Source organism: Labrus bergylta, chromosome 19 (assembly GCF_963930695.1).
Source record: "Labrus bergylta chromosome 19, fLabBer1.1, whole genome shotgun sequence".
NCBI classification, from domain to species: domain Eukaryota; kingdom Metazoa; phylum Chordata; class Actinopteri; order Labriformes; family Labridae; genus Labrus; species Labrus bergylta.
This window is the reverse complement of record NC_089213.1, coordinates 10,692,336-10,718,946: the sequence shown is the minus strand read 5'-3', so window position 1 is coordinate 10,718,946 and position 26,611 is coordinate 10,692,336. Positions and strand designations below refer to the sequence as shown.

The 26,611-nt window shown below is 39.0% G+C and overlaps 1 protein-coding gene across 1 annotated transcript; it reads left to right on the top strand.

The window, feature by feature from the left end:
- Positions 1-785: 785 nt before the first annotated feature.
- LOC109991762 (CMP-N-acetylneuraminate-beta-galactosamide-alpha-2,3-sialyltransferase 1) lies at positions 786-10,079 on the top strand. Its single transcript, XM_020644120.3, has 7 exons — positions 786-946; positions 1,384-1,666; positions 3,771-3,967; positions 4,103-4,282; positions 5,875-5,920; positions 6,228-6,347; positions 8,797-10,079. Exons 1-7 carry the CDS (start codon positions 942-944, stop codon positions 8,962-8,964), a joined length of 999 nt encoding a protein of 332 aa, XP_020499776.2. The 5' UTR covers positions 786-941; the 3' UTR covers positions 8,965-10,079.
- Positions 10,080-26,611: the final 16,532 nt, after the last annotated feature.

The window sequence follows — 26,611 nt, the reverse complement described above, 5'->3', positions numbered from 1 at the left end:
GTATATAAAATATTAATCATAAATCCAAATCGCGTGCGATTGTGTCTGTGCTGCTGCACGTGTTTCTGCGAGAACGCGCACTGGAGAGCGCGTGCACGTTAGAGAGCTTGGAAACAAACAGAAACAAAAGATTTCCGTCTCTCAGCTCTTCAATCCATTAAAAAAAATAATAATAAATGAATAAATCAATCTTAATGTGTCAGCAAATGCACTGATAATAAATCAACTGTGCTGTTGTGCGTCTTGTGTGGCAGAGTTTGGAATTTGCTTATTGAACGTGAAACTACACGCCCATCTTTTAAATGCAATATGTAGGCTATGCCCACTTGTTGCAGCAGCTGCAGCTTGTTGATAGCGGCCTGGTTTGGGGAGTGACATGGTGCAGTAGCCTACTAGATGAAACTTTAAAGTAGGCCTAATACTATTACACTGTGCAGTCTTAAACATCGCTCAAAGTTCTATTCGGCATGTACAAAATACTCCTTTATTTCCCATCTAAGTGCGTAACAATCACAAAATGTGGGGGAAAAGCATTATTTATAGGCCATTATGTAAAGGTATAACACAGTGCATGTATGTTCGTCTAAGTGTATAATATTGTACAAAGATAATGCGATGTGTTATTGCATATTATTCATCACACCACTGAATGAAAGCCAGCAAAAACGTGTTTGTTTCTTTCTTCTGTAGTTCTCCTCTTATACTCCGTACAGGGGTGTAACACTGCCCTTTCTAACATATTTGCTGCCCTTGCACAAACCCCGCCCCTCCCGATATCACAGACGATGCCAAGTCTTCACTCTGAAGACTTCCTGCTGTGTCTGTATGTAGCGTACAATAAGAACACATTCAACTTTGGGTCACTTCCGACACGCTTCTTCGGCTCTGATGAATTTTCAGCTCTTGGCATGTAGATGGGCTTATAACTGGACCACTCTCAGATGCGGTAGGCTAATAAGGAAATACAATGGGCACCGACACATTTTTAAAGATTGAGGCTTGATCGAAAATGTACGACATTATGATGATGAACTTTAGAGTAGGCTATATTTATTCTTATAAATGAACATACATATTGCAACAGGAATCATGTGATATAATACATATGTAGCCTAGTCTTCTTGGTTTATTATAATAATTAGGCTATATATATATATAAAAGGATGGGCTACCTACTTCTTAAACGATTATTTGCTTAATCCTTCTACATAGACATACTGTGATATAAACTACAACTAACTATGAGTTCATTATAAACTTAACATTATAACGACTTCATGTAGTCCGTTACCAAATGACTATTATTCTTGGAGTTTTATCTCTTATCCCTCCTATAGCCTATGGATGTACTCTTTTTTTTTTTATTTGACGACATTGCCACAGATTGGAAGAGTTTCCCAGTCCGGGGAATAAGAAAGACAAGATGATCTCAAGAGTGAAGGCGCTCTTCCTCCTGGCGTTTTTGACCGGCATCTTTGTCTTCATGAGAGGATTCATGATGCAACAGCCCCAGCTGCAGGACGCAAGTCCCTCGGTCGAAAGCTGCCACTGTGAGAAGTGTTTTCCAGAAGATGATCAGTGGTTTGTGAAGCGTTTCGACAAATCGGTGGAACCATTTCTGTCGACGAAATACAACCTTCCGGTGGACGCTTTCAACTGGTGGAGGGTAAGCGGCAACGAAACACCGTCTCTAAAACGAAATGTAATCATGGGATGTAATTGCACACTCGACTAATCGTGCCATACGATCACACAGTTGAGTTCACAATTGCGATTTCTGTTTGTAAAGTTATCGTGCTATAAAAGTACGCCTATGTTTACTTTATAAGTTTTGTTTTAAATGAACTGATTTTAAAAACAATTCTCAAACTAAAATAACTACATTTATATCACAAATAGGGAAAGTGTTGGCATGGCAGAAGCAAGTTATGTTTCGTGGTTTAGTGTTTCAATGTTTGAAACACAGGTGCAGCTATAGAAGCACAGAAAGTCCCTGAACCTTGCCAACTTTGTGTAACCTAAATATAAGTTTTCATCCATTTTTTCAAAAAGTTGAGTCATAGCAACTGGCTCTAAAGTTATATGTAGCCTATCAGCCAAAATCCTTAAAACACTTAAAGCAAGTAGTAATCTCCACACTCAGTGTCTCTTGCACTGACCAGAGGGGCTTCAGATCACAGCTTACATTATGTTACTTATATGATGTAGTTGTCTTTAGCGTGGTAAGGTTGGTATGTAGTACCATTGTATGTGTCATCTCATGTTGGGTGTGCTATTTGTGTTGTTACTCAGTCCCTTGCGATTTTCACACTTTGCTCTGCTCTGTTTCCTGCCTTCTCCACTCCAGCTTTCAAACCAGATGCACCTTAAAACCTTAAAACATAACTTGCTCTTGCATGTCTGTTACCTATAACGGGGGGGGGGGGGTCCTGCGAGTTGTATCTGCGTACCTGCAACTCCCGTTTCTGAGAGCACCTGAATGCATCTCTCATTGTCAGAGCACCCGTGAATGCAGCACGCTAACAGCTTATTCCCCTCAGTAACGGCAGAAAGAGAGAGCGCGAAAGAGAGAGAGAGAGAGAGAGAGAGAGAGGGAGAGGGAGGGAGAGAGAGAGAGAGAGAGAGAGAGAGAGGGAGAGAGAGAGAGAGAGAGAGAGAGAGAGAGGGAGAGGGAGGGAGAGAGAGAGAGAGAGAGAGAGAGAGAGAGGGAGAGAGAGAGAGGGAGAGGGAGGGAGAGAGAGAGAGAGAGAGAGAGGGAGAGGGAGGGAGAAGCCCAGAAAAGTCCGAAGTCAACTAAGCCGACTACTTTATTTTCTCATGCTCCCCCGGACTTTTTATTATTGCGAGTGTGTGTGTGTGTGTGTGTGTGTGTGTGTGTGTGTGTGTGTGTGTGTGTGTGTGCGCGCGCATCGGGGCGAAACTCCGCCGTGCGCGACACAGAGAGCAGAGGAGAATTGTAAACGACATGGCGTCGTGTAAATAAGATAACTAACATAAGGCTATTTAGTTTGTTTAATAAAAGGACGAGGTTTAGACCTGCTCTATAGGAAAGGTATCCTTATGATCTCTCGCTATATAGCCTAGAAAATAAAATGAACTTGACCATAGAACTTAGAATAAAATGAACTTGACCATAGAACTTAAAATAAAATGAACTTGACCATAGAACTTGGGGCCGCCCCCTAATATAATGGTAGGGGAAACACTGATATGTTTTGGTCAAATGGATCTTAATTGTCCATAATTGTATTGATTCTTGACTGTATTGCAAGGTATCATAACATCCGGACAGTATTGTAGTGGTGGTGTCTCAAGAAGTGGGTGTACTCTTAATTTTTCCTCCAAAAGGATTATTTTAAGTGTCCCGTCCAGCAGAGAATAAACGGCCTCTGTTACTAACAGTGACATAAGACTTGTATATTTAGTTAGTGCGCCTGCTAGCCAATTAGAGACAGAGTAGAGAGGGTCATCCCTTAACCACCTTATAGGAAACATTGCAGCATCCTACTGAATATGGTCAATCAATTAATTGTGTGAATCAGAGGAGATTTAGAAGTGGGAAAGACAAAAACAAGTGGGTATACTCCGTGTACCTGTGTATACCCTGCACTACACCACTGCATCCGGACCTCAAACAAATCAGGATCAGACAGTGAAATAGGTATCATTAACTTGTAATCATCTACTTCATGTGTATCTCTACAGTGCCAGTGTTTGCTCTTGCAACCCAACTGCTCTAACAAAATTTATGGTATGCTTTTTTTTTTTAGGGCTTACAATATGAAAAACGCAACTATGATGTCTACAATAAAACAGTGGAAAGACTGTTTCAGATATTCCCACCAAGTCCGGATGTTTTAAAACCCAGCCGTGAACACTGCAGGAGATGTGCCGTGGTGGGGAATTCTGGCAATTTGAAAGGATCGCGTTATGGACCGCTGATAAATGCCCATGAAATCATCATCAGGTAATTCTTCCAGCTTAGAAAGTATTTAGTCAGTTCTGAAAAAATTAATGTTTTAAGAAAGTAAATAAACAGCTGGGTTTTATTTTTCTAATCTGTAGCAGCGCCTTTAACACAGTGAATTATCTCTCGGTTTAGAATGAACACTGGAAAAACCGAAGGCTATGAAGCAGATGTTGGGTCCAGAACAACTCATCGTATCATGTATCCAGAGAGTGCCATCGACCTGGACAACAGCACTCATCTTGTGCTGTTTCCATTCAAGATACAGGATATTGAGTGGCTCAACAAGGCCTTTACCACAGGATTTCATGGATCGTGAGTCATATTTTATGGAATTAATTCTTTTTTCAGATCAGTCAGAAAAAAAAAAGCCTTTCAAGTACAACTTTGCTTTTTATATAACTGGATACACGCACATAACTGCCACACAAGAAAAAGCCCATTGTGTATAGAGTAGGTGGAGCCTATAATATTTGACCTTTTTGCTTGACTGCAGGATAAACACTATTCCTGGCTCTCACTCTTAGAGAAGCAGTGTTTCTCTCAATGTCATCTCAAAAATCCTTTATTAATCTGGATTCATTGTACCATCTTTAAATATTGTAAAAACAGCCAGAGAGCCTCAGAGTGAAACAAATTCATGCATCTGTCTGTTCTCTCATAGTTGGGAAATTTTGCAAAGATCTGGCTATGAAACACGACAACTATAAACATGGCAACTCAACCTTTTCAATATAAGCCCCTTCACATAATATATATAATTTTTTTTATGAATGGGGAAGCTTGTTTAAAGATCAGCCTGTGCTCAAAGAAGCAGTTTAAAACGACGATGTTACTTTGGGACTTAAGAGGCATGAAGAGCGCCCTCCTCTGTGACAGCTAAATGCTCATTGCGAAGACAATGAGTCTGTCGGTATGGAGAGTTTACAGAGGAACAAACTTTCATGCAGGATTATTCTGCAGAAAAACGGTTTACACAAACGGCAAAGACTGATGAAGATGAAGGAATGTTCTCTTCACTTTGGAAAGGGAAAAGTCAGAGACGTTTCATGGAGGTCATAAGGTCAAAATAAGTCAAGATATTTTTAAAGCGTATTGGAAAAACAACGAGTGGTGACCTAGACGGAGCCCCTAAGGGGACATGGGAGAAAAAATTTGACTTAGTATCTCAATATCATGACTTAGTAACTCAATATAATGACTTAGTATCATTAGGAACATTCTCAAGAGCGACTCTGAGCGAGGAAGGGACAGAAACTTTTATCTTAGTGAGGAGGTGTGGTTGACCCCGTCCAAAAAAAAACAGAGAAAAAAGGGCTCCAGTGATGATGGTTTTGATAATGGAATATGCAGGTTAGGATCAAACAATCAAATATTGTTGAGACTCTTCTCAATCGACACACAACGGGCGTATGATGGCATCATTTAGGAATAGTGCTGACTTGCTTTATGCATGAGTCCAACAACAGAACAGAATCAGCATTGCCTGCAGTTGTAAACCTTGTACACTCCCTCAGTCTCTGTAGCACCACACACAGGCAGCAGTAAAGGTTTGGAATGTAAATGGTTACATTGTGGTTAGTCAAAGTCGCCCATTGCTGAGGATGCGGTTAGGAAAAGGAATGACTGCTATGCTAAAGAGTTAGGGTTAAAACTTTAATGTGCCGCTCATGTTCATAGGTCAGCAGTGCACTGACTGTATTGTGGGAAAGATGATCCCTTTTATCTTTGATCTCAGGTGAGTTGAGGACATGGCTTCTCAGGTTTTAGCCTGGAGGAGGTGCATGGAAAATATTGGCACTCAGCATGAATTAGACTCATCTGCATGCCTGATATTGAGAGTGATCTCTGTATTAGTTTTCTTTTGGGGAGTTTGACATTTACGTTTTTTTTTTTTTTTTCAACAGCTCCTATGTGCCAGTAAGAGCAAAGATCAAGGCAAACAAGGATTTGGTGAGTATTAGCCTGGTATTTGCAGTATTTGCATGAGTACAGAGTGTAAAAACTGAAATTTCCCCTCACGGGGATCAATAAAGTAAATCTTCTTCTTCTTCTTTATATGTTGTGTATTTCACATCTAACTTTATTTGCTGTGATGTAAATTCTTCATCAAATTGAAGCACTTAAGAATGACTAATAAGTAGCCAGTCTGCTGCTAATTAGCATGCTAATATGCAACTAGTTGATGGTGAATATTGTGACCTTAATTAAATTAAAGTGTTACTGAAAGCATTAAAAGTCGTCTCTGATTCAAAAACAGGTGATGGTTGTCAATCCGGCCTTTATGAAGTACGTTCATCAAACATGGCTGGATAAGAAAGGCAGGTATTCTTCCACTGGATTTATGGCTCTGGTCCTTGCCCTGCATATTTGTGATGAGGTAGGTTTACTTTTTTTATTCTCTTTAATATTATTTTTATTTCATTGTTAATGTCGCCAGTGATGCTGTAACACATTCATGATGGACAATAAGTGATTGAAAAGCAACAAATCTTGGATCATTTGGGGAGATTTCCATTCCACTTTCACCAATCTCTGAACCCATCAGCAACTGTCGTCTGTCATTGGCTGAAGAAAATATAGATTTTTGCCTCTGGGAATGGTTGCACAATTTCTCTGTGATTCCAGTGTAGCCAGGTGTTAGCATAAAACAACTTAAAAAAAACAAACAAGGAAAGACAATTTTTGTTTGATTTACTTGTACTAAAATGACCTCAAGCTTTCAGAAATAACATCAAGATGCAATCTTTGTCAGGTCTATTCTCAAGTCTTGGGCGGGTCAGGGCGGGGTGGCACTAGGAAAAAAGATAATTCACAAAGAATGGATTGAGGCCTCTGATAGCGTCTACACCATGCATTACTTGCATTTTCTACAGACTACAGCCCAATCAGATCTCTCAGATCAGCAGGTGTGCTGAATTTATCTAGAGTCAAGATGAAATCTGGTGTCTGAGGTCTGTAGAAAAATCATGTTCTTTAAGAGCGGTCTTAAAACATTGCTTATCTCGCAACTTGTGACTTTGGTTGCTAGTTTATCTTTGTGTGTGTGTGTGTGTGTGTGTGTGTGTGTGTGTGTGTGTGTGTGTGTGTGTTAGTGTGCACATATGGTTGATGTATGGTCCCTGTGTGCACTCTATAAGAACAGGTATGTCTGTGTGTGTTGTATGGGATGTTGCCGGCTCCTTTTATAAATGTGATTTGGATTCAAAGTGAGCTTAGAATCCATTTGTTCATTTTTTTAAATGAGTTTGTTTTATGTTCGTGCATCTTCTGTAAAGCACATTGAATTTACCAATTGAAGTGGCGCTGATTCCTGCCATATAGAGATCTAATTAACAAAAGAATAATGGGACGGTGATATTGAAGCATGTGATTGTGGGTCTGAGCCTCGCTGTCACCCTGATTGAGTTCAATGCCATCCATGTATCAAGGATGAGTTGGAAGTGAGCCAGCAGAATTTTTCAAGGTTATTGTGGAGCCTGTTTTCAATAGAATTCTTGGCATCGGAAACTCAACTTTCCACTCAGAGCGAGCAAGAGCAACTCGTCCTGATAACATGATACCATCATAGCCAGTCTGCTTTACAGTTTGTATCAACACATCTCAAGAAGGTGTGACAGCATCTTTGAGTTCCTAGAAAAGTGCTATATAAAACCAATTTATTATTATTAGAGTTGTTGTTGTTTTTTAGCAGTAATGCTCTTTGCATAAGTGTGGTTATTATGACCAAAACTCTGAATGACAGTAATTCAAATATTTGCAGACAGCAACAGAGCATGGGATGCTATTTGCTCTTCACTGAATACAGGTGTGCTGGAAGTCAGACACATTTGTCAGTCTGAGTGAAGTCATGCTTTATAATCAGATGATATCATACTTTCTGAATTGCTAATTCATACTTAATTCATTAGTTGGATTGTTCTGAATTATCCATACTTAGCAAGCCGCTTATACCAGTTTTCAACAAACTTCACACAAAGTTCATACAGATGTGGACTATAACAAGTTTAGAGTTTATTACAGCAGTGAGGATTTATAGTGACGAGCGGATTGCAAACATCTGTTTAAATTAGACAGCAACAGAGATCAAATGAAGTTTGTTTTTCTTGTCCACGTTTTTGCTCATGCCTAAACCTCTTTCAGCTCATGCAAATGAGCTGTGTCTGACCACGCCCCTGGCGACGTGGCCCCCGCCACGTGGCTTGGGCCTTATTGCACCATACCCATTTGTTTACTGTAGTAGTAAGTAAGAAGTGTAGAAGTAAGACTCAGAGGGCAGAACAAACACCTGGTTGTGGGAATATCACCCACCTGGGGGAGGGGTTACTGCCCTTTGTGACATCACAAAGGGCTAATCTCTGAATGGCCTGTTTGAGCACAACATTTTCTGAAAAGTGGAGCAGGCAAAAGACGGAGAGGATCGACTTTGGTTGTCTGATCATGTGCCAACATTGTTTGTTCCTTTTAAAATGAACAGGATTGTTACAAAAAATGTATAATTATAATATAATTATTTTTCAAACCCTGCAGTGAAGGTTTGGTTGAACTCATGTAACACACACAAAAATGGCAGAGTTGTTTTAAGTCTACTGAACAGATGATAAGTAACTAAGAAGCAGAAAATTGGTGAAGATATTTATTTACTGGTCTATACATCTGTCAGCTGTGACAACTTAAAGTTTAATATTGATACATGGTCCATTTAGTAGTCCAGCTGACATTCCTGTATCTGAAGTTTGATTACAAAAAATTACAAATTCTTGATGGTAATGGCAATTTTTCATCCATTCTGTTTCTCAGTGGCTATTTTTTTTTTGTTCTTTTTCTAGGTTGATGTGTTTGGTTTTGGAGCGGACAAAGATGGAAACTGGAGTCATTACTGGGAACAACTCAAAAACAAAAGGTTAAGAACTGGAGTACATCCTGGAAGTCAAGAGTATGAAGCTATACTGAGGCTAGCCAAGCTCCTTATAATCAAGTTTTATAGAGGGTGGTGATATTTTGTGTCAACAAATTTAATTTGTTTATGTTTACTTGTTATAATTCTGGTGATACTGACTGACACAACTAAACAGTTCTAAATGCAAACAAGTGGTTTAGAACATCACAAATGTGGACAACACACATACAGATAGCAACATAAAGTAAATACAAATCATTACCTCTGCACATCTGCATTCTCCCACAACATAGTTTCCCTATCACCATGAGGGGACAGTGTGCTGGAAATTTCTGTTAACAATGCAAAAGAAAGGATCATGAGTCAATCAATTTGTTTAGTTTAATTCTTCTTGCAAGTAGAAGGAACAAAGCTTCAGCGTGTCAATACAGTCTGAAGGAAAGCTCGAAGTAATCACAATATGCTTGGGTTTATATACACATGCTTCACAGAAAAATCTTCATGCCTATTATAATGCTTACTGCAGAATGCCACCATTACTACATTATTTGAATTGGCCTAAAACCCCTTTTAATGTGAATTACAAATATGTGCCATTTTGTTTTCTTTTTGGATGTATCATAGAAAGTAAGGCTGGCTTACATGGCCCAAAAATGTACACTAACTCTGTATTTATATTTTCTACATACTGGCCTTTTTTCAGCTTTTAGACATGTGAGATTGAGGGGTGGGTGTGTGTGTGTGTGGGGGGAGGGGGCGTCATTGAGCGAGAGACAGTACTTCCTGCACTCGACACGACCAGGCACAGGGCTGCCTGTGTGCACGAGGAGAACATGCAACCAACCAGCAACCGTCTTGCTGTAAGGTGACAGCATTTACCACTGTGCAGCCCTGTATCACAAACAGACTGAGATATTGTAGAAAAAATCATCAGCTGCTCAGCAACATGCACTATTATGTCTTTGACAATGATGCAAACCCTTTTTTTTTTAAGATAATGTTTTGTCAATTGTGCCTTTATTTTTAAATCTGTGGATGATTGCATTACAAAGTGCCTAACTCTGATGTCTATTGAATGGCCTGCAGGTTGACTCCAAGATATGATTTATAATAAAATAATAAATTTAAGGCTTGTCTTGTTATGACAAATCCTAAACTTTCCCATGTGGTGATTTTGGGATTAAAAGTGTCTTGGTTACCTTTCCCTTTAAATGGTCTGATTCATGTTTTATATATCTAGGCGTTAAAATCTCTGTCTATTTAAACGACAACTTAATTTCTACTCAGGTGGTTCGACCTCCCTCTGTCTTGTTTGGGCAGAGTCAGTTTAATTAAAATGAACATCCTTCCTAGGATCCTATACCCAATGTAGAAGCTCCTGCTGAGGATTAATTCACCGGTGTTTTCTGATATTGATAAAGCTCATTTGAAATTTTAATCTAAGTGGCCAACAGGGTACTACAGCCTATACATTCTCAGGTGTGCAAGGTTGTAGGAACATACCATGAAAAATAAATAAAAACTTTGCTGCTCACTGAAAATGAATGTACTGTATTTTATTGTGAGCGAGCAACGCGTTTCGCCCATGTGGGTGCATATGATATGTTTGCATGTGATAGTTTTCATTTGAAGCTGAGACCTGGATTAATGTTTATTGGGACCATTGGGACACGAGTCATGTGACCATTTGTATTTTACAGACCTGTGTATGCCCTGTGATTGTGCTGGGCGAACCTGAGGAAGATACAGGCAAAACGCGTTGTTCGATCACAATAAAATACAGTAAAGTGATCTTCAGTTTGCCACAGAGTTTTGATCTATTTTGAAATGTAGGGCTCAATCTTAAAACACTGCAGTCGCCAAAAGAGGGGGGTGGTCTTAAAATGCCAAACTTTACGTTTTACAACTAAACATGTCACGTGTTTAATATCAGAGTGGCTGAGACATTTTCTAGACTACATTCACCCATACTGATTCCTGGCTGTGTCCTTCTCTGTGTTTACTGCTTCCACCTGAGGTCCATCATGACAGTCCAATGTTGATGAACTCAATTAAAACATGGGAGTTCATCCAGAGGAAGGGTCTCTCTTCAGCCATGCACTCTATTATTTAAAACACAGCTTCTTCTCCTGGACTGGGTACTAACATATTCCTTTGTTGGTATGATCTTGGTAGTAGGATTATTGGTGAATTGTTTAAGGCAGGAAATTAACTATCATTTGAACAACTTAAAGACAAATGTGGCATACCTTCTAAACATTGTTATGGCTATCTTCAGGTCAGACAATTCATTAACAAACTAACACATGTTCCTGAAGTTCAGCCAATAGCCTCTGCTTAAATCTTGGTTTTGAGTTTTTAATCAAAGTAGTTTAGATAAAGGTTCGGCTCAGCCCCTCCTAATTTTTAGATTTAGAATTTGGGCGCGTCAGTTATTGTTGTGCATTTGTGAATTGCTGCTGTCCACAAAATGCAGGAAAGACAGAGGTGATGACACGCAGCAAAGTGCTGAGGGATGCAAACAAGCCTGGAGATTCTGCGCAAAACACTCAGCCGTTGTAAAGTGGGACCAAACATTTCCAAGGTTCCCCTCAGAAACACTGAATTCGCTGAGTGAGTATCTCCCAAGACTGCTGGAGGGGCTGTGACCTAAGATGCTCTGCTTATTTCTCTGGGCTCAGCTTGTGTTTTATTTCAGGGTTCCTTTGTTGTTTAGAGTCCTCAAGGTCTTTACCAGGAGCGAAATCTTCTACAAAGGTCTCTCCCCTGCCTCCAAAACAAATGGACCTGATAAATACAAACTTGTAAAAACACTGAACAAAGTTTTTTTAATGTATGAAATAAATACACTTGCTCTTTGGCTGGCACAGAATATCTGAAGGGGGCGTCCACTTGTTGCCATTATATGACTTCAGAAGGAGATGTCTCATGACTTAAATACTTGTTAAATATGTTGTTAGACAGTTCCTGTTCAGGTGACGGGTTCAGATCTGATTCATCATCACATTTGGAAAGAGTCAATACCCAAGAAGTCACGTTGGTACAGTTTACTGTACCAACCTGTTTCATAATTAAGCATGGTGTGTGTGTGTGTGTGTGTTTCTGTGATCCTTAATGCAATTTAAAATGAGTGAGTTGTTTGAAAAAAAAAAACATCTGTAAATATGGAAAAGGACCTATTTGCCATGTTTGCCAGTATTACAGATTTTTTTTTGAATAATATCACCATCAATTTCCAAAACTCATGAACTTAGTTTTCTTAATATAAAGAAACAATTTATTAACACCACATCCTGTTTCTCCTTAGAATCAGTCAAACCTCTGGTATTAAACAGGCTATGTAAGTCAATAAACCATGACATTGACAAATTTATTGAAATCAACTCAAAGATAAAAAAGTCAAAACACCTCACTGCTAAAAAGATAATTTAGGATAATTAAGTTTATTACACTGCCCCCAAGTGGTGAGACAAAAAAGAGGACTAAATAAATACAACTTGAAAAACTTAGGTTTGTAAGTGCAAGAGAGGGATGCATGAAATAACCCACCTTGATAAATGCAGAGTGTGGAAGCTACAAGTGTTTGGATTTGATAATCTCTAAGCAAGTTAGGTCTGGAGATGCATTGATTGTGAAAATTAGGGTCTATGACAATACCAAAGTTTAAAATAACAATTCAGCCCAAGCAGATTCTGAGTTTTTTTTAAATTAGCCTACTTCTTTGTTTCTGATTTTTAAATGAGCTATGTGATTGGCTGTATTTGAACTGTTGTCCGTGGTGCCTAACACTACATGTCTTACTTGTTTTTAAAACAAACAGTTCTGGGGTTCTTTCTGAAGAGAGAACTATCCACTAAGGACTTCCATGTGAACTACACACCATGGGAACTTTTTTTCTGTTTGCATTTGCACTGCCGTGGTCTAAAGCAGGAGCTAAAAAAAGTTTCCTCTACAGCCTGGCTCACACTGTCGGATAATCGGGCCGATTTGAGCTCCGATTCTTACTTCCCGATAATCGCAGGGTCGCTCCCGACTCAAGGCTGCTCAGACCCGATTATCTGCTCAGATTATCTTGTAGTGTGAGTGGTAAACTCAAACCTTACCATGGAAACTGATATGTTTTAAGCATGGCTTCGTTTATAGAAAAAAAAAAGAAGTCCCTTCATCTTATGTTTTGGGTCTATGAATTATTAAAATAACTTCTTTCCTTATTGTGTAAAAACTAAAAAATAATTTAGTTGGTTTGAAAAATGTGTCAACAAAAATTCATAATGCTATATGGCTTATATAGACTTTTAATAAGAGCAGTAAGTCATCTATAATCACATTGATCACAGGATTTATAGTGCTTACTGAATATAGAAGCTTAGTCCAATACTAAAGCTGCTAATGTGCTTTGACTCCCAGGAGTGACCTGGCTGACGCGTTGTACTGTCCTATGTAGGTCAATACAATACCGTTTGCTGTGTGTCTTTGGTTTGCAGCATAATACAATCCGTTTATTGCAGCACCATGCAAAGTGAATACAGCTGCTGTTTCTCCATGCCGCCTGCCGCCTCAGCGGTCAAACACCACATGCCCTTCTGGTGTCAAAACACCTCCCGCACCTTGACAAGTGACGTTCCTAGATACCTGTGCCTTAAACAATAGGACAGTGACACCCAGTGGCACAATAGTGAAAAACGATTTACAGCTTGACCCAAAAACATGAATATGGCTCTTACACTGAAAATGTATATGTTTTGTTACATCTCTCTCTCTCTCTATCCCTCTCTAGTTTAACTTTGGTGTTCTGTAATAGGAAAAGATGGTTCCAAATCAAAGTCAAGTCAGTCAAAGATAAATACTTTCTAGAAGATGTACTTCCATATTTCACAATTATGTTTTTACTAAGTTTGTACTGTACTGTACATACTGAAAGTCCATGATGCCACATTTCAAAACAACAAAAAGAGGAACATTTTAGTGAACTGAGCTGTTATTGATGAAAACAGTTTTTATGAGGCTTTAGCATTTGTTGTACAATATAGGGCATCTCTACTAAGTAAGACATCTTTGTGTGACTAGTGGTCAGTTTGGAATTCAGTGATTGAACACTTGGAAGACTTGTTCATCACCCATACAACTTCACCATTTTATTTATTTATTATTATGTTGCAGCTGTGGATCAGTTGGTAGAGTCGGTCATCTCTAAACCTCAAGGTTGTTGGGTTTCGATCCCCCGCTCCTGCAGCCACATGTCTGATGTGTCCTTGGACAAGACACTTCATCGGCATGTATGAATATATGAATATTCTTTACAGAACAAATAGTCCCAACTCCATCTTTCCTGACTTCAAGAGTGAATAGGAACACTGATGTATTGTTGTTAGGGCAAACATGAGACCCTGTCCGCAGACCCCAGACAGTCTGACCATCTCAATCAGCCCAAATCAAGTCTGTAATAAAGTGGCTGCAGGAAATACATAATAAAATAACATTGTGCATGCAATTTTACAAAAGAAATAAAAGAACATGTAATGGAAATGCTGTGCAAAATCAAAAAAAAAAACATAAACACATACAAAACTATGCTGTTCAGTTTATAGTTAAGAAGAGCTGTGTTATGTATTCGACATCTACTATATTTGTAATGCCATCATGCATTTTCAACAGTTTGCTCAAGTCCATTTACCATTTACCATCACCCACGCTCCGAAACCATTGAATGTAGCCTATATGCCTAACTGTTTCACCAAGTTTATGGGACAGTTGTCACTTTTACCCTCATTCTGGACTCGACTTTTGATGTGGGACATGCCCAAATGTTTTAATCTTTAATGTCCCATTTGAACTCAACATTGTAAGCGTGTGTAGGTGCAACAGACATGTTGAATACGTTTGTCTTGTGGTCCAGTAGGGAGTAATCTTCGCAGCAGGCCAACAAGTTGGACCTAATGGTTAACAGGAAATAAATGTCCTTCCAGAGTGGCATGTTGAACAGAAGCCAGGAATCCACCAGCCGCCTTTTTCTTCCTTCCTTGTTTATATAGAGCTGAGGTTTTTATAGACTACCTTTGTCCAGGAATGAGTAAGGTAACCTCTGATTCAGAATCACTAGGAGATAAGAGAGGGAGATTGAGCTGCTATACTGTGTCTGTCTACACAGGAAATCAATCTAGACATCAATATGTCTAGAAATACAGTAACTTACACAGCATATCAATAACAGCGGAGTACATTAGCACACTTGTGTGAGAACTTGCAGGAGCCTGGTGCATTTGTGGTGCATGATTTTAATCAGTACAACTGGGGATCGAACCCTTGGCCTTGTGTTTGAGAGATAACGACTCTACCAACGGATTCACAGCCACCCCTAGTTTCACTAAGGATACTGAGATGTTTGAACTGACTGACACGCCTCGCTGCTATGCAGTAGTTGAGTTGTAGTTGTTGAACAGCTCATAAAGGTTTTCCCTTGTTTCAGCAAAACCCTATTACAATGTGTTTTCTCCTTCAGTCTTATGTCTCTCAAATGACCATACTTTTCCAGAGGGCTTATCTGCAACATCGATAAGGGTTGTGGCCCTGTCATTGAAGCAGCCCACCTGATGACCCCAGTGATGTTTTTGCCTCCCTTTGTCCCCTGCCTCAAGTAGGCAACCAACCCCCTATATTCCTTTTTTAATCCAGAAAATTATGGAGATCACATTTTCCCCAGCTGAGGGCAGGAGCCTATTACAAACAGGTGATTATTCTATTATGTTTGCACAACTGTATCCATAAATTTAGACAAAGCCAATCTTCACAAACTTCACAAGCAAAAGGACATGATGAGGGTGAAAATCGATTTTGTTGTCACTTCACTTAAAGATAGCCTATCTCTTTTCGGTATTGCACTTTGTAGACGGTCCCTTCCGCACCGTGGTAAAGTGAGCCGTCTTTTGCAAAACCCCGGTCAATCCAGCCGCCGCTCGAAAAATTATGCGCGTCTATACAAGGAACTACGGTACGGGTGCTTGTAGCGCCCAAAAAGGAGAAATGCGGCCGCGTAGTTTGATAACTTGTTATTAGATAAGAAGAGTAAAATAAAATAAAAAATAATTACAAAAAGTTCTCTACATTTTCAGATGCTTTTACTGATTTTTTTTTTTTTGAAAGATTAAGTGTAATTCTGCTCAAATTGCATTGAGACGCTTTAATATTTTAGTCACATTGATTATTTTATTTAGAAAAAACTGTGACAGGTGACAAAGATCTTTCAATGGATTCTTGTTCATCATGCCTCTGGCTGCCATCCTCAGGATTCTCAGAAGATTTTACCATATAGTTTTTGAGAAACATGAAGGTAAATTCTGCTCAAATTGCATTGAGACGCTTTGCTATTTTAGTCATTTTGATTATTTTATTTTGAAAAATCTATGACAGGTGACAATAATATTTCAATGGATACTTGTTCCTCTTGTCCCTGGCTGTTATCCTGAGAATTGTCAGAAGATTTTACTGTATAGTTTTTGAGATAAATAAAGGTAAATTCTGCTCAAATTTTGATTCAACTCAAATTTTTAATACAAAATAACAAAAACACAACCTGATAAATTACACACCACAAAAGAAACACCAAAAACAAAGCAAGTATATATTTTTAAAACTGCCACCATGGGAAACAAATGAGCCATTCATGTAAGTAGTTATATTAATTGTCTCTGCTGTATGGATTCCCTTTTTTGCACAAATTGCAATCCCACTCCGCTGTGTTTACGCCTTGAAATTGTGCGCTGTCCATCTGCTGGCACTCTGAGTGGAACCACCTTGAACAGCTGTCACACTGAATCTGTAAAAGTACAAATGGTTAACCTTTACTTACAAAAAAATAAATAAAAAATGCATTTTACTTCAACAGAAAGGTTTATCTATGGTTTAAATATTCTATTCTTTCAACACAAATTGTACATTTCTATTGTGTTGGTCATATTTTCATTGTCAGTTATAGTTGTTGATAATCTGTAAAAACAAAGGTAATTTGTCCAACCTCTCAGCTGTCTATTGTCAGCTTTTAATGAAAGTCACAAACTACACAAACAAACATGTGTATCCATCAAAAAACGACAAATAAAACATAAGATCGCCTTACCCAGTTTGTGATGGGAGGTCCTGGAGTGGGTGGTTTGGCTGCTGCGCACATAGCACAGTTGCTTTCTGCAGCAAAACTAAACGCTCTATACCCGAGCTCAGACACGAGGAACAGATGGTTTGAAAACATCAAGGCATAGTGGCTTCTGGTTCTTTGAGGGTCTGAACATAAATAAGAAGGAACTAAATCAAGGAGAGCTTTATAGATAAGACTCAGCCAGTGTATACCTGCGGCTGAGGCCCCCATATACAGTACATTTCCAAAATCCAACAAAAGAAGAAAGGTTGATGACACAATAAGTTTCCTCGCTTTGAGGGAAAAGCAGGATGTATTTCTATTATAAAATCCCAAATTGACCTTGAGTTTAGAGGCCAATTTGGCAATATATGCTTTTAAAGACTCAAAAATCTATAAGAAAACCCAAGTACTTGTAGCTTTTGACAAGCGCAAATTGATTTCCTTGGAAAGTCAAAATCACTGGGACATTTGTTGGTACCTAACTTAGCCTAAATGTGAAAGCAAAATTAGCTTGGTTTTATAATAGCGTCTTAATGCATTTGCGCATTTGATTCTTGTCACCTTTCATAGATTTTTCAAAATAAAATATTGAATATGACTAAAATATCAAAGCGTCTCAATGCAATTTGAAAATATGCAAGGATATTGTTGGGTTGGGGTTGTTGCTGCTGTATAAATTCAATGATGAAATCGCGAAACAGACTGTGGATTAGAACGCGGTTTAATCGGCCGAGGTCAGACAGTTGTAACAGAACACAATTTGTTAACAATCACGAACCGACAAAGTACTGACAAAGTTTCTATGTTCACAGACTTGCGTATATTCTGCTAGAAGGTACATCTTACAAATTCTTGGCTACTTTGGTACATCTCTATAAGGCAAGGCATCTGCTTGACTCGTAAATGTCAGACATTTCATTCTTAGAAAACCCTCTTTTACAACAGACATTTGGCTCCAAACCAACTATAACTCTGCTGCCGTGAGATTCCTTACATAGATATGGTTTCACCTTGAACCTGAGAGAAGAGTTACTCTTAGATGGTGGACAGATCATTCATTCACAAAGTTACCACAATGTATGAATTCATGAAAATTCGTACAAACAGATAGTGAAGGTCCCATATTATGCTTTTTCTGGTTTTATATGCTCTTCAGTGTGTTTTCCAAGTGTCCTGTGCATGTTTAGGCACATCTATTTGCAAAGATTCGAAGTCCGCGGAAACGCAGCTTCTCCTACGTCCTCCTGTTAGCTGCAGCATTAGCTGCATGTAAGGCTCGATTCTAGCCCCCCTCAAAAAAAAAATTGTCAGTGTGACATCTTGTCAGTGTGATATCACTGATCTAAGTCCATTGACTTCTGTGGCACGCCCATGATATGCTGTAGCCTGAGGTAGCACAGTAATGCTAAGGTGCTAATGTTTATGCTCCCCGGCCCTCGGAGCCAGAGTGGCTGCATTCCCAATATGGTAAAAGGGGCGGGACATTTCTGAGAACCGTGCTGAGCGACTGACCAATTACAGCAGAGCCGACAGGCCGACCAATCAGATCAGACTTGGCACACGTGGGGACTCTGAACATGGGCACTTCAGAGCCTTACCCGCAATTCACACATACGCCGTCGGACGGCTCGCGCCCATTCACACTGGATCCGTTTCTGCGACGTCAGTGCAACAGAGCGCACCCATGACACATAACAATAACTACAAGATCCCGCGGGAATTAAGAGAAAAACATGCAAACAACATGTTGCTTTGTCTTTCTGAGGATGAATTGTTGTTAATTCAGTTCCTGTTTTGACGTAATGTTGATAAAGTGATGAAAAATACGAGTTTCATCGCGAGTCCGTATATTGTGTTTTATTTTGAAATTGACCGGATGCTCTGTGCGTTTCATTGTCTGACTTCCTTTCCGGGCTGTCATATTCTGTCCAGCTTGACACGTGACTGCAGCGTACTCCGGCGAAAATAGACTCGCTGCGTATTTGAAACGGAGCAGAGCATAGTGCCGTTGGTGGCACGCGCCGGAGACGGACCGCAGCGCGCCCCGTGTGAACACAATGATTGACTAGAGTGGAGGCTAAGTACAACGCTGAGGGACCGCGGCGCGCACAGAGTATATGTGAATTGGGCTTTAGAGAGAGAGTCAGAAGCGAGCCGGTGCATGGAGCAGCAGTACATGAAAATAGACACTTTTTTTTAACTTTAGCTATTGTGAACATACTTTAGTAGGTACATAGATTAAATATACGAACCCCAAAAAGGGCAGAATATGACCTCTTTAAAGCTTAAAAATTGTGCGTTGTCCAATGACAATGCAGTTTTGATAGTACCAAAAGCCCTGAGAGCTTGCTGTAATGTCTTGAGTAACTTGAGTAACTTAACTGAAACTATGTTGTGATTCAGGTTTTTGTTTATAAACTCTCTCACTAACTCTCATCTGATACACAAAAAGCCTAATCCCACATATCAGCAGTTCATTATTATGATAAAGAGAGACTTTTTGCCTTAGCAGCCGGTTTTTAGTGGTAGAATAATTGGATTCCTCTGGGAGAATCATATCACGTTACAGGTAAAAGAAAACTACTATATAGAATAAATGATTTCACATTGTCTAAAGTCTGTTGGGTGTAGTTTTTTCAGAGACTGAGATATTCAGAGTTTTTTAAATAACTATAACTAAATTATAATTTTCTCATTTCAGCTGTTTCACGCTTATCTTATAAATGTATAAGCAACCGTCTCTGAATAAATTGACAGTTATGAATATGCATTTCTGAGATGAGAAAGATCTTCTTTTCTAAGATGATTATTAAAATTAAATTGTTTTTTGCCATGATTATTTTCCTAAAATACATTGTATATAATATATTTATATAAAATTTAAATATAAAATTTAAATGAATATGTCAAGGTGTAGCTCTGTTAACCACATATATGAGGACTTTTATCTTTCCCTTACTGGGAACAACTGACGTCAACTGTTTAAGATAACAACGTAAGAAACCTGTATGTCTTGTACTAAAGGCAGATTCGACAAGAGACATCAGTTCAATGTCCCTTTGCCTTATTTTATTGTTTAATAAAAGCCATTTTTAGGTGGTTGTCTTTATGTTCTTTGTTTTTTAAGGGTTTCAAATTCACATTCTTACCAATATTTAATCCACAGATTGCTGCTGGTCTTCAATCAAGGACGTCTCCCTGCTGAGATGCTCTTCAGAAAGCCATGTGTTTTTATTCCCCTCCTGTATTTTTCTGCCAATGGGACGTTTCATACAACTTTACAGCTTTTAGCGTTTTACCACAAGACCTTCCCTCCTCCAAAGGCAGCCCTTTGTGCATGTGACAAATGTTTAATGTAGCATGAACCTGGATTTAGTGAGCTTTTGAAGCAAACTCCTGAGCTGTTTTTGTCACCAAAAAAACAATATATCCGAGGATGTTTTTAAATGGTGGCAGGTAAGTATAATCTTTTGGATTCTTAAATGTTGTATTTTAGCTATTGGAAGCTATAGAAGCATTTCTGCTTCATTTTTTTGGTTGTTTTTTGTTGGGAACAAAGCTTGAACTGTTTTATGATCTGGTATTGATTCAGTTAATCAAGTCAAGTACCTGTTTCTGTTCATGGGTTGTGTCAAAGAATGAATAGAATACTTAAGAACAGCAGGATGTGTCACAGGGTGTCAAGGTTTTTCTACATTGTTAAATCCAGTTCAAGCAGAACGCAGCAACCTCTGCTGTTGAAAAATTAAGCCCTGCATGCGGAAGTGCAAAATCATGCAGAATGTGGATCATCTGCTTGAGGCTCGCTGAAGAAGCTCCAGTTACATACACACCCATTAAACAAAGAACAAAGAACAAAGCAAAAATTACCGTGTTTACAGCCTGGCCCCAAAAAACAGATAGGTCTGATAAGCTCATGTCTCGATCGGCACACACTGTATGCGGGTAGAATTTTTTTACAACTCATCCATTTTGATCAAGCTGCAACCTCCAGTTTTGAAAAATTAAGCCAATGCGGAAGTGCAAATTCCTGCAGTTCGTTGAGTGTCCATTTGAGGCTGTTTATTCAATATGCCGAAAAATGAACTAAAAACAAACTCCAAACCTACTTACAAAAGACAAAAACAACTGTCACTTTCAAGACGACAAAAAGCTAAACAAACAACAGGATCAAATGACAAAAAAAAAAAAAACTTTAGCAAGTGCATTGATGCGTAAGCTGTCATCCGAGTGTTTGGATAGCGGGGGTGACCAACGCGCCACGCAAAAGTTGCTGATAGTTCATGTGGAAGGTATGAATGAGCTGATCAGTGAATTGATTTGTCCTAGTTGTGCTGGGACAGGTCTTAAAATAAATATTGATCTGCAAAACCAGAGGTTCTGTAGCAGCCAAAGTGATGGTTACTGCAAGAGAGTTTTTACATCTTCTCGTCTTCAAGACCTAACCAGGAATGACGCTGCCTTTGATGTGAAAGTACAAATGGTGCGCTTAGCACACGAGTTGGGGTTGGGATCTGCAGCTCTCAAGAAGATCAGCAAAGTTTTGGGGATTCCTGGGCTTCATCAGAAACACGACAAGACATGTATGATGAAACGCTATCAGATGGGGATAGTGCTGCATTTAGGGAGGTGGTTGCACTGAACCCATACCCTGGGCATGAAATAGTAAAATTGGAGTGTATCAATCATGCCCACAACAATGGGTTCAGCACTCAGAAAGTTGAGTGCACAGGGGATGTTGGGAGGGAGAGGTGTAGGCAAGCTGACTGCCAGTAAATGCAAAACTTTGTTAAATTATTACAGGGGGGCAATCCTTAATAACCAGGGTTCACTATAAAATGAAGGCAGCAATATGGGCAGGTCTCCTCAACTGTGTGTCCACTCATGATAACCCCATGCACACCAGGTGCAGTACCTCCTGGTATTGGTTTAGGAGAGCAGAGGAGCATGGGGAAACACCCGAGAGCCATCAACACCATGCCGGGAACTTTCTAACACGAGAGGTGGGGGGGAAGTGTACCCATATCACCGCATGTCAAGTGACAGCCTGCTACAGCGCATGGTGGCACTCGAACCACAAATGCGAACGAGTGCCTGAACTCCATTATATGGGTGCGTTGTCCAAAAACTGTCTTTGTGGGGAAAGGCAGGGTTGAGGCAGCAGCCAGTATGGCCATCTCCACGTTTAATGCTAGCTGTTATGGAGAGGCCGTGGCTTCAGAGCACAATTGTCACGGTCAATGCAAAGAGGGAAACTGATACACTGATACAAACTGAGACTTTCAAAAGCTGAGGCCATCACCTCTGCCAGTGTGAAACGTAGGCGCAAGAGTCTGGGCACAGCTAAAAAACTGAGAAGACATCAGCAGGAAGTTGATGAGGGGCCTACATATGGAGCAGACAAGGACAACTAGATTGTAAACAGTCTGTGTTATGCAGGAAGGGTATACAAACTAGGGTGGCAGTTCTACTGGTGGCAATGTGTGTGTGTTGTGTTACTGTGGTTCTGTTCAGTTCATACATGCTTTTATTCAGTTATCAATTTGTATGTGTTTAAGATGTTCTATATGGTTGTTGCACCTTAATGGTGCTTAATTATGCTGCGTTCGAATTGATAACTCCTTCATGTGAACTTGAGTGGTGAGGGGTTGGAGGTGTGTTGCTGGAGGAGAGCGGAGGCCTCCAAATAGTGTAGTTGTAGCCAAACAGCAGTTTGTTTTGGTTTAATGCTGGTGCTCAAGGGCGACATCTACTGGATCAAAAAGCCGCACATTCTTCCTTTAAAGGCTTTATATGTGATTTTTCACACTTAAATATAATAGAAATCAAGTATATCCTCTCAAAATAACTCTGTGAGTAATGACTGTCTACAATGGGTGTAACACCCAAGTCCCACTGTATGTGATGTTTTCCGAGTTTTCCGAGTCATAACTTCAGTTTGTTGACATCGCCAGGACGGCGGCTGACTCCTCCCCTCACAAATAAAAGTTGTTTAATTGAGGGACTAGAGAAAAGAAGAATAACATACTGTATTCACTGCTTAACTGCGTTTCTAGATCACGCTCATTTCAGGTAAATTTACATGCAATGTGAAGATACGAGCATAATAAAGATCGCTAGCATTAGCATGCTAACACAACAATGTACCGCAAGTTGTTTTGGTTTCATGCTGGTGCTCAAGGGCGACATCTGCTGGATCAAAAAATCGCATATAAAGCCTTTAAGAGGGTATTTGCAGAAAATTAGTATTCGATTTATTTTCTTTAACAATTGTATGAGATAGCCTTTAAAAGTCTTTCATTCAACGTTTAGAATCCTGGGAATAACCTGTGAAAATCATGGTATAAAACAGGGAGAAATTAGAGGCAAGCCCTAAGAAACAAAAACAAAACAAAAGAATTATCTTAAAATATTAACACATATTATCAATGTAAATTACATTTATTTTGCAATGAAAATATCTTGGGAAGACTGTTAGGAAAAGCCAAAGTCAGTAAAGCATTGCAAGAAAAAACACTCAAGTAAAATGTTTTTTTGGCTTCCTTTCAAAACACCTTGGACAAGCTACTTACCCTCATGATTAAAGGTGTGATCCAAAGCTCTTGGGTGTAACTGAAAAAGGGCGGCTTTGATTTTGGATTTGGCTAGAAACAATCAACCTGCTGCAGATTTTCACAGCTTGCTTCAAGTGTTGCTTGAAATAAAATTTAGCACTGTACAGTAGTTTGGTCCTCCATATCATTGTGTGAAATGACACATTTTCACACAGTGATAAATGCATTTATTTAAACACATTACCATGGACTTGTTGAATTGTTATTATGTTTATGCACCATTTTAGCCCTGCAGAATTTCTCAAGCTGCAGCTTGAGAAATTCTGCAGGGCTAAAATGTTTTTTTAAATGTTTTTTTGGAATGTGATTAATTTCTAGGAGGCATGTTGATGCAGAGAAGAAGTTACCTTTTGCTGGAATTTTATTAATTGAGGGGTCGAGAGATGGACATTACCCTTGTCCATGTGTTTGCTCTTTTGAGGATCTTCAACAGCAGTTAATTTCATAAAGTCACCCAAACAACATAAAAATAACATCATCAGATGTTCTTCAACATCTGTCTCTCTCATTCTCTCTTTTATTCTCTCTATCATCACCTGCAGAACATACAGAAGAATGAGAATAAGGGAGATTAATCATCAACTAGTTTATTGGTTTTAAATGGAGATACAGATAAAAAGAAGTGCACAGCATGTAACCCCATGTAATACTAAATGAATAGGGAAAGAAAAAACACAATTAGTGATATTTTTAAAAGTTTCTGACCATCAAGGAAACATGTACTATGTTATATGACATCAAGTAGGCCTATGTAGGTACGGAAAGTGAGTTAAAACATTTTTTTCCACCTCCCTAGTTGTTATTCTGACCTTCATGGTCAATTGGAAACTAATTTTTCCAATTTAAGTGACACTGGACACTGTGAAAGATATAGCTAACACACAGGCAAAGACAGGGCAGAAGCACATGTTTTGAATAGGCTGTTACAAAAGATGATGTCACATGTTTCAATTAGAGATATATATGCACAGTTGTTGTATATTAGAAGAAGAATGGGTAGACTAACACTTCATGTGTCCCCCAACAGAGAAAAAACAGCCAACAACACACGGTTCAAGGCCAACAAAGATTTGGTGAGTATAATAAATAATTTTGCCGGAAGCTTATCGATATAAATATCCGGGTAGTCATGCAAGACGTCCTCCAAGAAGTCCTTCAAGTTTCAATAAGTAAAAACACAAAGTTTCTTGCCAAATAGCCTCTCTGATCCTGTATTTGATCATGCCTATAAACCCATCTATTTCAGCCCTGTTCAGAACAGGCTGTTTCTGTGTCTGTAGCTTTAAATGCAAATGAGCTGTGTCTGACCACACCCCTGTGGAAGGCCTTGGGTGGCTTGGGATTTGTTGCACAATGCCTAATTGTTTAGAGAGACTAAACAATTAGGCACCCACAATTTGTATTAACTATTGAAATTTAGCAATTAATCAAGATTAAAATGTGAATTATAATCCTAATTTCTATATACTGTATATGTATACTTCAGTTCAATCATTAAAGGCAACAGTCCCTTGCAACACTTGTCAATCAGTCTGAGCTCCAATGTGCTATAAAAAAACTAGCAGTACAGGAGCAAAAAGCAAGCTTTCCACAAGGGCCAGCTGCTGACTTGTCACCTAATTACAGCCAGTTACTTCTTTCTATTGCTAAATAAAACAATTATGACTAACACATTGTAACTAGTTCCATGTTTTCATTTCATCTTCCCGATAGATGAAAAAGTACACAGACAATCAATACTGATAATCTGGAGACAGAACAGGCCACCATTAGCTATTGCTAATGTTAGCATTTAGCCACTTCCTAGTCAACATTCACATTTACATTTAAGAAACACTGATAGGCATTTATTAATTCTAGATATTAACGCTCATCTTAAACACATTTCCAGCTCACAATGTAACTGTGCAGATCTCCCTTCAAGCTCCACTGTTATTTTCACATTAATATATAGTCCATGCAGTGTATAAAGTTTATTTCCAAATTTGCACAAGCAATTTGATGATTGAATTAACTAACTACTTTGTGGTGTTAACATTAATGTTATTGTTAATTTCATATCAACATTACCTCGCCAAAAAAAGTTTGCAGAACGGTACAGACAGATGCTGGAGGTCTTACATTGACTATAATACAATGTGAGCTGGAATTAGATCTAGCCAATTTTGCTCTAAAACAGCATTAAATTCGAGAAGTTTTAAATCCTCTTGTATCATATCAGTGTTTCCCAAATGTAAATGTTAACTTGGAAGTGGCTGAATGCTAAATTTAGCAATAGCTTATATGTTTTTTAACTCGTAACACAGATTTGTCTCAAGATTTTTGGTATTCATTGTCTGTTTACTTTCTCATCAATAAATAAAAATACTAAATATTTAACATTAACTATAATTAAAGGTTTGCTGCAAAAACGTATTTTTGGGGTATTTAAGCTCAAACTGAGGGAAAAAAAACCTCAATGACTATATGAGTTATAGTTAATAGTGTAAGGCTAAATTAAATTTGTGATAACTCAGTCAGTATTCATCAAAGCAAGAATGATGAAGCATGATCACCACCCAACAAATAATAAATTGTATATATATTTTATAAATATGCCATTTCTTATCCAGGAACTATGAAACGGATGAAATTAGTAGAACTGTCATGTGTATTTTGTGTTATTAGAAGAAGAGAGCCCAGCTTCCATTCGCCGGAGCTCTCGTTTGAAAAGCAAGAAAGTCCCCGTGGAAAGGAAGCAATGCAACTGCAACTCTGCTGCCGTCCCATCTCCAGTTGGCCCTCTGCCTTCCAAGAGGGCTCGTTCCCATTACCAGCTCCAGCTTCACCAATCCTGAAGAGAATCCAGCCCTGTCAGCTTTAGCCAGTGTCCAGTCGTCACTCGCCAGCATTAAACTCCAGAATCCAGGCCCTCGAGTCCACTCCATCTTCTGCCTTCCAATCCAAAAAAGGTTGACGTATCACTTCTCTCAAACAAACTTTATGAGATTAGGTATTCC